Source organism: Halichoerus grypus, chromosome 11 (assembly GCF_964656455.1).
Source record: "Halichoerus grypus chromosome 11, mHalGry1.hap1.1, whole genome shotgun sequence".
NCBI lineage: Eukaryota > Metazoa > Chordata > Mammalia > Carnivora > Phocidae > Halichoerus > Halichoerus grypus.
Window position 1 is genome coordinate 48,217,913 of NC_135722.1, and position 13,840 is coordinate 48,231,752.

General features: G+C 45.2%; 1 protein-coding gene across 2 annotated transcripts in view; it reads right to left on the reverse strand.

The window, feature by feature from the left end:
* The window catches only part of SYT9 (synaptotagmin 9), a 195,089-nt gene extending 183,284 nt beyond the window's left edge, over nucleotides 1-11,805 (reverse strand). For both annotated transcript variants that reach the window (XR_013442445.1, XM_036089268.2), the window contains exon 1: nucleotides 11,428-11,805. Coding sequence is in view for 1 of the 2 variants with exons in the window: in XM_036089268.2 (XP_035945161.1) it covers nucleotides 11,428-11,572 (145 nt within the window). In the remaining variant the exon portion in view is untranslated. The remainder of the gene's footprint in view (nucleotides 1-11,427) is intronic.
* Between the last annotated feature and the right edge of the window lie 2,035 nt (nucleotides 11,806-13,840).

The window sequence follows — 13,840 nt, forward strand, 5'->3', positions numbered from 1 at the left end:
TGACCTAATGGTAGCACTGACACAACTTTTATGCCCTCCTCTTTGATACGCCATTTTCTTGGCTTCTCATTTTGGCTTTCAGGTCAATACTCTTGGATTTTCCAGTCCATCTTAATTAGTTTTCTTTTGCTGGTTCCTCAACTTCTCTCCATCCTCTTAGTGTTGGAGAGCTCCAAAATTCAGTGCTGGTCCTCCTCTCTCCTTTGTCTTCCTGGATCATTTCAGCCAGACTCATTTTAAATATCATCTCTATGCCTACAGTGCTCCCATTTATATCTTCAGTCCAGCCATCTTTCCTCAACTCCAGGCTCATATATCCAATTTCCTAATCTGTAGCCCCACTTGACTCACTCACTAATAAGCATTCCCAACTTAACACATCCAACACTGAGCTCTTAATATTCCCTTCTAACTTACTTCTCCTACACCTCTATTCCCTTGCTCAGGCCAAGTTTTGGGAGTCATTCTGATTCCTCTCTCTTGCATACCCTACATCCACCCATTGGAAAATCCTGTCAGCTCTACCTTCAAGCTACCTGGAGTCTGACCACTTCTCACTATCTCCACTGCCATCACTCAGGTCCAAGCCACCATTATCTCTCACATAAATGATTACAACAGTCACATAATTCTTCTCCCCGACTCCACCCTTACTCTTCTACAGTCTGGTCAAAGTGATCCTTTCTATTCTTAAGGCAGACATTATCACTGCTCTGCTTAAAACTTTCCGATGACTTCCCATCTTACTCTGAGTAAAAGTCATATTCATTACAATGGCTTATAGGGCCCTATGATCACTCTGCATCACCTTTCCAACCTCACCTACTATGTCTCTCTTCCTTGCCCCTGGCTAATACCTGGCATGTGCCTGTCTCAGGACCTTTAAACGTGCTGTTCCCCTGCCTGGAATGCTCTTCCCCTGGCATGTGCATGCCTTGCTCCCATCATTTCCTTCTGACCTTTTACTCATCAACTTTCCGTGATGCCATTTTGGTCCCCACACCTATTCTCTTTCCACGTTTTATTTTTCTTCTTAGCACTTATTACCATCTAACATACTATGTAATTAGTGAATTTATTTATGTATTATCATCTTCCTCTCAGCAACATATAAGTTCCACAAAGGCAAGCTTTTCATTTTGTTTGGTTCCCTACCACATGTACAATGCTGTATCTAGGTATCTAGATATGTACCCTACATAGAACAGAGCCTTGCACATAGAAGATGATCAATAATCATTTGATGAGTAAGTAAATGGCATTTTCAATCATGATCTCTCCAATCAACCTTCATCCTGTCTCCAGAGTGATATAATTAGAAGAAAAATCTGTTCACCTTAATTTCTAGCTTAAAACCCTTTAATGGGTCTGTAGTGTTATAGCTGATGCAAATTGAAATGTCTTCAGTAGCCAGGCATATCCTATCAATGTGATGAGGAAAGTTCATTCATGTGGGCAGGGGAAGGGAGGATAAGAAAAGTGGAGAGTGTATGACCCGCCTAAGGGCATTCAATCCAATTATTTTAACAAATTGTGCCTACTACTTGGCAGCCCCTGTATGTAGAATAAAGAACCATCTCCACAGCCTGGCTTGGTAGGCACTATGGATGGATACTGGGCCCTATAACATCAGAGAAAACAGACTGTGCATACCCACAAACTGAGTGGTTGCAATGCAACTGAACACGTTGCTTTTTCATTATTAAATAAACAGGCAAGGAAGCAAGGTGTCACTGTTGGCATAGTCTGAAATTATATCTGGAGCCCAGATGTTTGAACCAGACGACTAAACTTGCTAAAGGCAATTATGTGAGGTAATTATACCTGAGTTTCAGGGTAACATGACTGGGGACCTAAAATAGGTGATCTCCCATTCAGTGATTCTAATCTGTCAGGAACTTACCTTGAACAGGAAGAGCATCATCACCACCCACTTGAGCTTATTTCCCATTCTTCAAGGAACCAGAGAGACTTGAGATGTGCACTCACAGAACTTCCCTCATCCTGAAATCTCCAAGAGTACTTTGCTGAGAATGAATCCTTTGGACTTCTTTAAGATTTCTACATCAGAGTGCTCCAGCCTAAGTCCTCCGTGGGACTTTAACAATGGCATACAAGACTTCCACGATCTGACCAGTGTTCACTAGAACAGACTCATCCCTCAACAGTCCTAACACATACTTCACTTCCTATTACTACCAAAGATCCACCCTCTCCTGTCATAGGGCGTTTATAAATTCCTAGAAGGTCCTTCCCACCCACACGTTCCAGGCAAAACACTCCGCCTAAGAATCAACTTCTCTAGGAATCCTCTGCGGATACACTCAAGCCAGTTAATTACTTCTCTCCTCTTTTCCTGCACTGTGTCCCATATATATCTCCCTTCCTGTCTTCATTTTATTAATTGCAATTACTGTTTTATCTCAATTCCATAGGGGCAGTAACCATGTTTAATGGATCTTTGAATTACTAATGCCTAACCTAGCATCTGGCAATTACGAGGCACTCCAATATCTTCTTAATTTGACTTAATTATAATTAGAAAAGAGTGATCTGGTCAGTATGGCTAAAGTAAGGCTTCATAAGTGCTGGGAGAGAAGGAGGAGGTGGAAAGAGGGAAAGAGAACATAGAGAAAAAGAGATCCAAGTTATATTACAAATTTTTTTCATATTTCACATAAATAAAGGCAGTACTTTGCATTGGAAAGAATGTTACGATGTGTCAATTTTTTCTTTGCCATTATGGGCAGAATGTGAAAAACTCTAAATTCTCAACATTGTTCAATTAAAGCTTAACTCCTCCCCGCCAAAAAAGAGTATTACAATGAATCCCTATTTGTTGATGCAACCTTAAAATTTTAAAAGGCAGTCTAGTATAATGATTGATTGTAGTCAGACAATGAATGCAATCATTCACTGCACAGTGAACTAATCCTTCTGTGAGCTAATCTGACAATACTTATATTTTAACTAATGCAAATTAGCAATAAAAACATTAAGATTCTCAAAAATAAACTGCCACATGATAGTAAACACAGAAAATTCACATAAGAAATATAGGTAGGTTTAAAGTATTAAAAATATTCAATCCCACCACCACCAGCAAAAAAATACAAATTGAACCAGGTAGTCACTTAAAACCTGTTAAATTAGGAAGTTTTGTGTTTGGTTTTTTTTTAAGGCTTTCTTTTTTAAGATTTTTTATTTATTTTTTGACAGAGACAGCGAGAGAGGGAACACAAGCAAGGGGAGTGGGAGAGGGAGAAGTAGGTTTCCCGTGGAGTGGGGAGCCTGATGTGGGACTCGATCCCAGGACCCTGGGATCATGACCTGAGCCAAAGGCAGATGCTTAATGACTGAGCCACCCAGGCACCTCAAATTAGCAAGTTTTTGTTGACATTATTACCACCTAATGCTAGTGGATATACTGTTCATTCGTAGCAGGGATAGTTGGCACAAATCTTGTGAAAGTTAATAATGGGAAACCTCACTAACATGGAGTCAGGAGGTTTGGGAAGGGGTGCTCCCACACCCTACCACCCTACCACTCTTAATCGACTGCAGACCCAATAGGAAGAGATGGATTTGACCCTGCACAAGGATGCTACTTTACTATCCCAGCTGAGGAAGACATGCTTTCCTATCCCCTCATCCACTCAATGGCTCAGCCAATGAGAAGTCACCACACTTGGAACCCAACTTACTCCAATGGACTTTTAGTTTATAACAGCCTTCCCAACTAACACCTTTCCTCCTTAAAAAAGTGTACCTTTGTTCTCCAGACTTCCTATGGTTTTGCCACAGCTTGTTTGTCCCAGATGGCAATTCTCTTTTATTCCTGAATACACCCATCTTTTGCTGGTAAAATATCTGGAAGCTTCTATTTTTAAGTTTGACAATCAACAGGAAAGCAATTTGAACCCGATGTTGATAATTTATCAAGAAATTTTCCACCTCTTCCTCTTCAAGGAGGTGGCTGAGGGGGTCGGTGGCCATGGTCTTGTGGCAGATGTAGAGATGCAGATCTTTGTGAAGACCCTGAGGGCAAGATCATCATCCTTGAAGCTGAGCCCAATGACACCATTGAGGATGTCAAAGCCAAAATCCAAGACAAGGAGGGCATCCCACCTGACCAGCATCATCTGATTCTTGCGAGCAAACAGCTGGAGAATGGCTGCACTCTCAGACTACAAAATCCAGAAAGAGTCCATCCTGCACTTGGTGCTTGGCCTGTGGGATGGCATCATGGAGCCTTCCCTCCACCAGCTAGCCCAGAAATACAACTGCCCTCCACTGGCTCTCTTTTGCTGGCAGGGCAGCCTCCTGCCAAAGCCCCAAGGCCCTGGGGCTACAATATAGTTTCCTTTTCATAGACTGGAGAAGGAAGGAAGGAAGGAAGGAGGGCAGGGAGGGAGGGAGGGAAGAAGGAGAAAAGGGAAAGGGAAAGGGAAGGGAAGAAATTGTCCCAAAAGGGAGAATACTACAGATACATCACAGTATCTTTAGGTAATGAAAAATTAGAAGCTAGAAATGCCCAAAAAGCACAGTTAAGTGAAAAAGATTTACCTACTCTCCAGAATATAGATATATAGTTATCCGAAAAATTGCACAATCACTGTTCATCATGGAAAAAATACAGTAATAGTAATAATGGTTAGTATTTATTGAGCATTTACTATGTGCCAGGTACTATGGTAAGTATTTTTTTTTTCTTTTTTTTTTTAAGTAGGCTCCACACCCAGCATGGATCCCAGTGCGGGGCTTGAACTCACGACCCTGAGATCAAGAACTGAGCTGAGATCAAGAGTCAGATGCTTAACTGACTGGGCCACTCAGGCGCCCCTATGGTAAGTATTTCACATGCATTGTGAGATAGGTACTAAAATAGAGTTTCTAGATTTAGCATATAAAAATATAAAGTGCACAGTTCAATTTGAATTTCAGATAAATAATAGGTATTTAGTATACGTCCGTCCTATGCAATATTGCTCATCTGAAATTCAAATTGAACGGGGCATCCTATATTTTACCTGAATACTGGCAATCCATTTTACTGATGAGGAAACTTAAGACATGGAAATCGCCTAGGGACATACAGCTAATGAGCAGAGATAACATGCTAAGCACACGAAAAAAGAAGAATGGGAACTTTTGTGTGTGAGGGATTATAAATGGGTAAAACATATGCATGCCCACGGATCACGGCTGAGAGGAAGCGGGGAGAGGTAACAACTCTGCTACCAGAATCTCCGGAGCGCTGGGTCTGGGCATTGTGCTACAGCAGCCTTCCTTTCCCATTGTACAGATGAATAAACTGAAGAATTAAATATTGTGCTCCAGGTCATAAAGCTAGTAAGAGCAGGATCAGATTCTGACTCTAAAGCTCTTGCTTTATTCCACTTTGTCATCTTGATTTCCCGGGTGAGTTTTTTTTTTTTCCCCTTCAGGTGCAGTTCCATCAGTGTTGATATAAAAGTTTTTGTGATAAAATACATGCACAAAGACACATGAATATTTCAAGGAGATCTGTAAAACCTAGTCATTAAGGGTTTGCTTCGGTTGAAAGCCATTCCTAGAACTAACCCAATAAAACACTTAGGAGAAAAAGTCATGATGCACATTATGGCTTAAACTGGGATTTCATTTAGAAAGTAGAAAAGCATACTCCGTACTTATCCTTTTAAAAGTGAGATTGCTCTCCCCACTTAGGCCTCTCGCTAAGCTCCTCCCCTTTCTCTATACATTTCAGCACATGTACTTGTTAGTTCCTTCAAGTAACTCAGTCAAGACCCTTCTTGAGCATTCTGAATTTTTGCAGGCCAATCATATAGGAAAGCACACGTACACGCACAAATACACAAGTGCCAATATGTTTTCACAGTGAAAGCAATGCTTATGCTGTATACATAATAGGAAATTTTAGGTGATTTTCCCTTAGGTATTGGCTTAGTATTTCCTTGAGAGGTTAGCCCACATCAAAAAGTTTGTGCTTTTGACTGTTTATTCTGAAAGAGGCATCTGGCCACAGGGCTGCCTGTGAGGCCTTTACCACAGTTTGCTTTTGTTTTTCCCTCTTGATAATTACCTCATGACTAAACCACTCACTGGTCCATGTAGAAGAATCCCACAGAGATGAAAACACACTTGTTTAAATAAAATATTTATGAAGAAGCCCTAAAATGTCACCGAAGTAAATGCAAATTATCTTCACATATTGTGCGTCCAATATGCCACTCGTTCCTTAGAAGACTATTTCCTGATTGCAATTAACATTAATTTTTAAAAATTAATCCCATTGTGCCTAATCATCCCAATGCCTATTCATAAAAACCTAGTGTTTTAAGGTTAACTCTCTTTTGACTATCTTTGAAAGTTTTAATAAGACTAATATTTAGTCTTGAGGATTATTTTGAAGATTTTTCCTTAGAAACTATATTTAATTATTTTATATGTACATCTTCTAATAAATGATTTCATTCTAATTCAATATAAGGTGACATTAGTGAAGATTCCACATTCTGACCTTTTAATGAAATACTATTTGGACATGATTTTCTCAATTTGTTCTTCTTTTTTTCCCCCCAAGTCGGGTAAACATAAAACATAATGGATTCTCATTATATTTTTATAGAATCCTCAATATAAAAATTTGGAGTAATATTATCAAAAGGAAGTTAAGAATCAGTCGATGTATGTAGTAACCCCTGACTTCCGATACCATCTTTCCTAGTTTTTCAGGAAAGAGATATGAACTGAGCTGAGAAGACTTGGTGGTTTCATCCTCTGCTTGATGGTCTTGACAGTTGTCCTCCACTTGGCTACACTTTAGAATCAACAGAGGAACTTAAAAAACACAATGATACCAGGCCCCACCCCCAGAGATTCAGATTTAATTTGTCTAGAATAAAACTCAGTCATTGCTAGCTTTTTGTTTGTTTTATCTTTGTCAGAGCTCCCTAAATGTTTTGAATGTGCAGCCCAGGTTGAAAACCATTTGTTTAGAAAAAGCTTTTCCTAAGAGGGTTAATGTCCACTTGAAAAGAGGAGTCATTAATGATGAGCCATAAGGCTCTGCTTCACACCCGGACCAGAAAATGAAGAAAAATCTCTAGAAATACAAAGCTGCAATGTCAATGTAAACCCAGTATCCTGAACAAAAAGAATGCATAACCTAAAAACTAAGCTGCACAGAATTTCCCTTTTAACAAACATAACTGCACAGAATTTAACCTACAGTTAGAGATTAAATCCTTTATAGAAGAACAGAATAGACAAAGTAGGTCTGAAGGCAGCTCTTACGAAAAATACCTATGTGAATGAAAAACTTTTCATTGACAGTAACTCTCAGATTCTTAGTACTTGTGATGTGTTTACCTAAGAAGCTACTTTGACTTAAACTCAACCCTTTCTCAATGGATCCCATGGCCTTGCTGCTAGTTTAGCTCTGAGATTCAGTTTTTATTTGCACATACAAATCTCTCAAACTTGAACGTGCCTACAAATCACCTGAAGATCCTGTGAATACACAGATTCATATGCAGTAGGTCTGGGTGGGGCCTGAGAGTCTGCATTCTAATAAGCTCCCAGACGCCGCGGATGCCGCTGGTCCACAGACAAACACTTGGAGCAGCAAGGTCTTGGAAGACATCATGAGGATTAAATGAAATGACCTACATAAAATGCTTGGCACAGACGTGGTTGGCATCCTACAGAAGAAAAGACTTAAAAAGGAAAATAATAAAACGTGGTAAAAACCTAGAGATCACACGATCCAATCCTCCCTCCTTTTCCAGATGTGGAAACGGCAAGTTAAGAAAAGTTAAAATCTCTTCCTCTTTAGAGCCAGAGAAAAAAACCATTGTTTTTAACTGCAAAAAAATTGCAACGAAGGTCCATGGGTGGAAGTTAAACAGAGCTCTTCATCCCATATCAGGAAAAATCTTTTAACAATAAATGCTGTCCTACAGTCATTTGGCCCTCTTGAGGAGAGAGTGTGAAGTCTCCAGTTACAAAATGTGAGCATAAACCAGTTGGTAATGTGAAAAGAACACATTCATGTTTCAGGTAATTGTTGAACTAAGTAAGAGACATCACACACTTAATATGTACAAAAATATTTTTTTTAATTAAAACAGAAACCTCATTTCTTTCCTTACTCCAACTCTGCTCTTCCTGAAGTCTTCTCCTCTGCAGTAAATGGAGTTACGTGGGTCAAAAAGCCTTGGAGTCTTCTTTATCACTACTTCTCTCACCCCTCACATCCATTCCATCAACAAATCCTAGCACTGTTACTTCTCACCACCTCCATTACAACAATGCTGGCCAAGCCGCTCTCCACTCTGTCCGGATCACTACAACAGCCTCCTGACAAGTTTCTCTGTCTTTGTCCTTGATCTTCAACAGCATTTTCTCAGCAAGCAGCCAGAGTGCTGCCACTTCTCAACCGCTTCCTTCTCGCTGGGAGTACAATCCAAAGTCCTTCTACTGGTTGACAAGGCCCTACGTGATCTCTCCCCTCCAGCCCTCAACCACATTTCTAATTATTCTCAATCTTTTTCTCTCTGCAGCCACCCTTAAACTCATTGTTCCTTGAATCACATCAAGGACGCTCCTATCTTAAGACCTCTGTCCTTGCTCTTCCCTCCGTCATGAAGGCTATACTCTGGGATTTGCAAGTGTATGCCCCTCATTGCCGATATATGAAACAACAATAAAGACACTTCACAGAAGGATTCTAATTGCTCTCTATGGAAAAAAGTGCCCACACTCAGTTTAAAGATCAGCACTTTACTTTCCATAGTTGGTACAGATGAAAGGCTGGGTGAGGCATTCCAGTTCCAATTGTGACTCAGCTTCACTTTTAAAAATTGCTCTTTCATCAAATCCTCTCTTAACACCAAGTCAGGGAAGACTAGGTGCTATACTCCCACCTCAGCACACTGCCTACCACAGCCTGGGCAGAGAATAACCCTTCAGGACGGCCGCCTGGTCTGTGACCTCTGAAAAAATGAACAAACATCCCAGATGCAGTGTCCTTCTGCTGCCCACAGGGAATTATGTCCGTTTTCTTCTTTTAAAACCAAAGTTCTGCAGTTGAGCTTGAGAAAACTTAACTGCCGCTGAGTAACCATGGACAGACAATGGACAGAGAGTGCTGGTACATGGCACTCAGGTGAGTTCCTCTGCAGAAAAGGAAGTCATTCACTTCTGGAGAGGACTGTGTCGGGGACCCACGTCCCAGGGCCGCTATGTATGCTTATTCTGGTTCACAGGAACCAACAACAAGGGTACCATGCACAGTGTTGTGCAATGCAGCTACTCCAGCCACTCAGCCTTTAGGGCTCGAAATGAAAGCCACTCTTGGTTCAGACAATCAAACAGCATCAGAGGGATGGAGATAAATGCATCTAATGTAGGAATTACCGTGGGCAAGGAGAGGAAGGAAGGAAGTGAGGAGAGATTCTGGCCTGAGCTGAAGAGGATGCACTTTGGCTGTGCGCTTTGGCCTCAGCCTCCCTTACCCCTGCGCTCACAGTGCCCCACTCCTGCCTCACAAGCAGGGTACTTCCAACCCAAACCAAAGATCCAGAGGGGCACGGGCTGGAGGAAAGCCCAAGAACATAGAATCCAGCCCATGTATTAAAAGAAGCAGAGGCATAAAATCAGCCAAAAAGATGTGGAGTGTTAAACAGGAGACTCAGCAAGAGGCCTCATCCATCTTCTCTCATAAAGCCAAGGGAAACTGTTTACTTATGTGGGATAACAATGGAAACTTGTGGAGCAGTTACAGGCAAGGAAGTGGGACATTTCAACACTAGCATTTGCTTTGGGTGAAGCATACTACAGAATTTTCTTGTTCCTGCAGCTTCAGGAGGAAACTTTGCCCACTTAGGACATCATCCAGGACTCCCAGTTCATGAAATAAGGAGCTCTGATTCCTATCTGTGGTCTCTGCAGAACATCACAGCCAGCAATGAGCCACACAAAGGCTGGGTATCGAACCTCCAGGGAGATCATTTGGGATCAACAGTTATTTCTTGACTGAACTCTGCACTTTGAAGTAACCCATTAGGGATCATCCAATAAACTTAATTAATGTAACCACAGGCAATGGGGAACAACAATCTTTCTTTTTCAGTAGAGAAATAGATTTCAAATAGGGAAAATCTGATATAAACTTTTAGCAGATGATTTCTCTTCACCCCACAGACCAATTTTGAATATGCTATCAAGAAATGCTATTTAAGTCAGGCGCAGAGTATATCTCTTTATAAATCAAATAATTCCCTAACTTATCCTTTGTGTAAGTAGACTTTTATATAACATATATGTAATATATAATGGGTTGGCTTAAAATAGGCAAATTTGTACTGGATAACCTGCACAGCAATAGCTCATTTCCAATATTTATACACAGGAATATCAGGGGCAAAGGCCATTTTCTCATCCCATCTTTAACACAATACTTTTTTTTTAATATTTAGGTTGAGAGAATATTCGAGAAAATGATTTCTCCAGGTAAGAAGAATCTCAAGTAAAACATATGGAAGCGATGTGTCTTTCGGTAACCAGTAGTGGATGAGATGTGGGAGACCCAGGGCCCTTAGGGAAAGCAAATGGCTCCATTAAAACTCCTTCCTCCAACCTTAATTGGTCAAATGCCAGAATAAACGAACTTTCCAAAGTTACGAGCTGTGCAACTTTCACTAAGGATAACTGCAGGTGCCCCAGCCGTGACCAACGAGCCCACCGAGCCGGGTGTGCCCGGCGGCCGCAGCTGAGAGTCGGGCGCCCAGGCCCAGGCCGCCTCCACGCCAAACGACCCGCCGGGAACCGGTTCAGGCCCGGCTGCCCAGGACCGGGAGCTCCCCGTTGCCGGCCCAGCGCCAGATCCCGCCCCGCCCTTCCCACCCCAGACCAAGGAAGGGAAATGGGCGCTCCGAAGCGAAGGTGAGGAGCGCCCAGCGGGATTCAGCCGCAGCCGGGGCCGTCCCCAACTCCCAACTTCCCAGAGTTTCCTCCGGCCTCGTCCCCCTTCCCACCGCTGGTGAAGCGGCCGCGGCCTCCCCTCGCCCCGAGCGCAGAGCCCGGGAAGTGGAGCGCGGAGCCTGGAGCTCGGGAGCCGCCCCCCGGAGCCCTGGAGACTGGAGCGCAGGTGGCGGGCGTGGTCCCTCCAACCCTGCCCCAGCCTCCTCCCCCCGCCCCCCCCACCCCGGACTCGGCCTCCGCGCAGCAGTCTCTGCCGGGGTCCCCGCCCGGGTCCAGCATCAGGCCACGGCGCGCCGCTTCCTGATCCCCTCCTCTAGCTCGGCGGCCACCCCCCTCCTCGCCCCAGTCCGCGTCGCTCTTCTGCCTCAGGCCCCGGTGCGGCCCCAACTCCCAGCGCAGGGCCCTCCGGTCGCGCCCGGCAGCGGCGGCCGCACTCACCTGGGTCGCGGAGCCGGGGTCTGGCGCGGTCCCGCAGGTGGTAGATGAAATCCTGGCAGCTGTCGTGCTCCAGGGCCCCACGGGCACAGAGCTCGGCCAGCAGCTGCAGCGCCTGGTGACAGAGCGCGTCCCTGGCCCCGGGCATCGCCCCCCCGCATCCTCGGACCGCGCCGGGCAGGCGGGCGCGGGAGACAACCCTCCGCCTGCCAGCTCAGAGCCGCCGCCTCCGGGCCGTCCGCGCTCGCCGTCAGGGAGCCGCCGAAGAACGGCCCGAGCCCCAGCCCCGGCTGGCCCGGCCTCCCACCGGTTGCATGCAGCTCTTCGGCTGCCGGTCGGTCGGGCTTTCTCTCTCTCCCGCCCAGCCGCTCTGTCCCTCCCCGGGCACCGAGGGGAGGCGGCGCCGCACAGCCCCGCGCGCCTCTCTCCCGGCGCCCCGCCCGCCACTCGCGGCCGCCGGGGGGCGGGGCCGGGTCAGGGGCGCGCGCCGCGGGCTGGGATCCCGGTGGGCCCGGCTCCCGCGCCAGCGTTGGACGAGGGGGCGCTCGCCGGCTCCTAGAGGAGCGCGGGACTCGGCTCGGGACCAGGCGCTCAGAGCGGCTGCGCCCAGGCTTGGGGAGTGGGAGCGAGGCGCGCTCCGGGCATTCTCGCCAGCCCACCCCTCCGTCCTCAGGCAAACCAACACCCTCTCCCACCGTCCCTCGCCGCAAGCGTTCAAAGCGCGCGTTGGGTGCGTGGCGCGAAAGGTGCAATTTGGACCACACCCGCCCGATCTGGAGAACCGAGTCCTGGCTTCGAACTTGAAAAAGCGCCGTCTGGGCAAAAACCATGGGCCTCAGGGTGCTAGATCCCCAAATGCGGGTTCGGGGCCAAGATCTGCCAACAAAGGAAGGATTTCCCAAGTGCAGGACGTTTCGACCACCGTGGTGTTTTGGAGACGGTGGAGGCTTGCACGTTAGAACTAAGGTCAAATAAATGGCTTCTGGAGAAAGATGTCGGGACATAGATCCTGGCTGGTTTTCTAAGCAACTGAATCAAAATCCGGGGATTGCCAACGTGTCTCCCATATCCACCAAGTTAGAGTTTCACAGAATCTGAGCTTTCTGAAAGGGAACTCTGGGCACTTCTCATGCACCCACCTCTTCAGCATCTCAGGCACTAAGCCCAGAAATAACCTCGAAGTACTGAACTCGTGGGGCGGTGCGGGTGGGGGGAGCAGGGGAGGGGTTCCTGGCACCATGCCACAGCCTTTTAGATACACAATCTCATTTAATTCCCTTGATAGCCCAGCAAGGTCTGTATAACCGTTGTCCTCATTTTACCAGTGAAAAACCTGAGACTCAGAAAGTTCATACTTGGGGAGGCAGGGTAAGGTATTATTATAATAGTAATAATAATAATTATTATTATTAGCTTTAAGTAAAACTAGTGTCCAGGCCCTACTACAGACAATTACAGTTGATTCTACAGCTGGCACTCAGCCATAGGTTGTGCTGTTGCTAGGGCCACCTCCTAGCAAATCATACTGTGCAGGAAGGTATTTCAGGATGCCACACAGCGTTCACCCAACAGACAAGCTTTGAAATCCTGCTGCGAATGGTGCCGGGGCCTCAAGAATCTTATATTAGAACAGTAGAGAAAATGCAGAGTTATAAAGATAACTCCAGACAGTGAAAAGAGAAGTAGACTCTCTGTCCTAGGAAAACTAGGAAGGAGATGAAGCCAGCTGAAAGGAAGCCTGTGGAGGAGGTAGAACAGAAGCCTGTCCTTGAAAGGAGGGAAAAGCCGATGTGACCGTGGAGGGGGAAGCAGAGAGAGTGGGATGCTAGAGCTAGTATAGTAATGGTGGGGAGGAGGGTGTGTGTTCAAGCATGTAGAAATATACCACCGATGTGACTACCTCAGAGAGGAACTGAAAGTGGAAAGTCCAGTTAAGAAAGTACTTTGATAAGCCAGGCAAGATATGATGAGGGCCTAGATCAGGCCGAAGGCACTTAGCTGATTGCTAAGAACATCTAAATTTGAAAAACATTTCAAGTATTAATTGACAAGATTGCACCCAATGGAATGAGATAGAATGAAAGACATAGAAGTTTCACAAACTGACCTGAGTCATATGTGGTGAGTAACGAAAAATGCTTAGAATTGGAAGCCTAGAGTTTAGGAGAGAGGGGAGACTGGAAATTATCCATAGAAAGATAGAAATTGAGTTGCCATATTGGATGGATTCCTCCAGCCAAGGAGAGCTGGAAAAATGGGAGAGAGCTTGTCATTTAAAATGTGGTTCAGTGGGGCGCCTGGGTGGCTCAGTCGTTAAGTGTCTGCCTTCGGCTCAGGTCATGGTCCTGGGGTCCTGGGATTGAGCCCTGTATCAGGCTCCCTGCTCAGCGGGAAGCCTGCTTCTCCCTCTCCCACT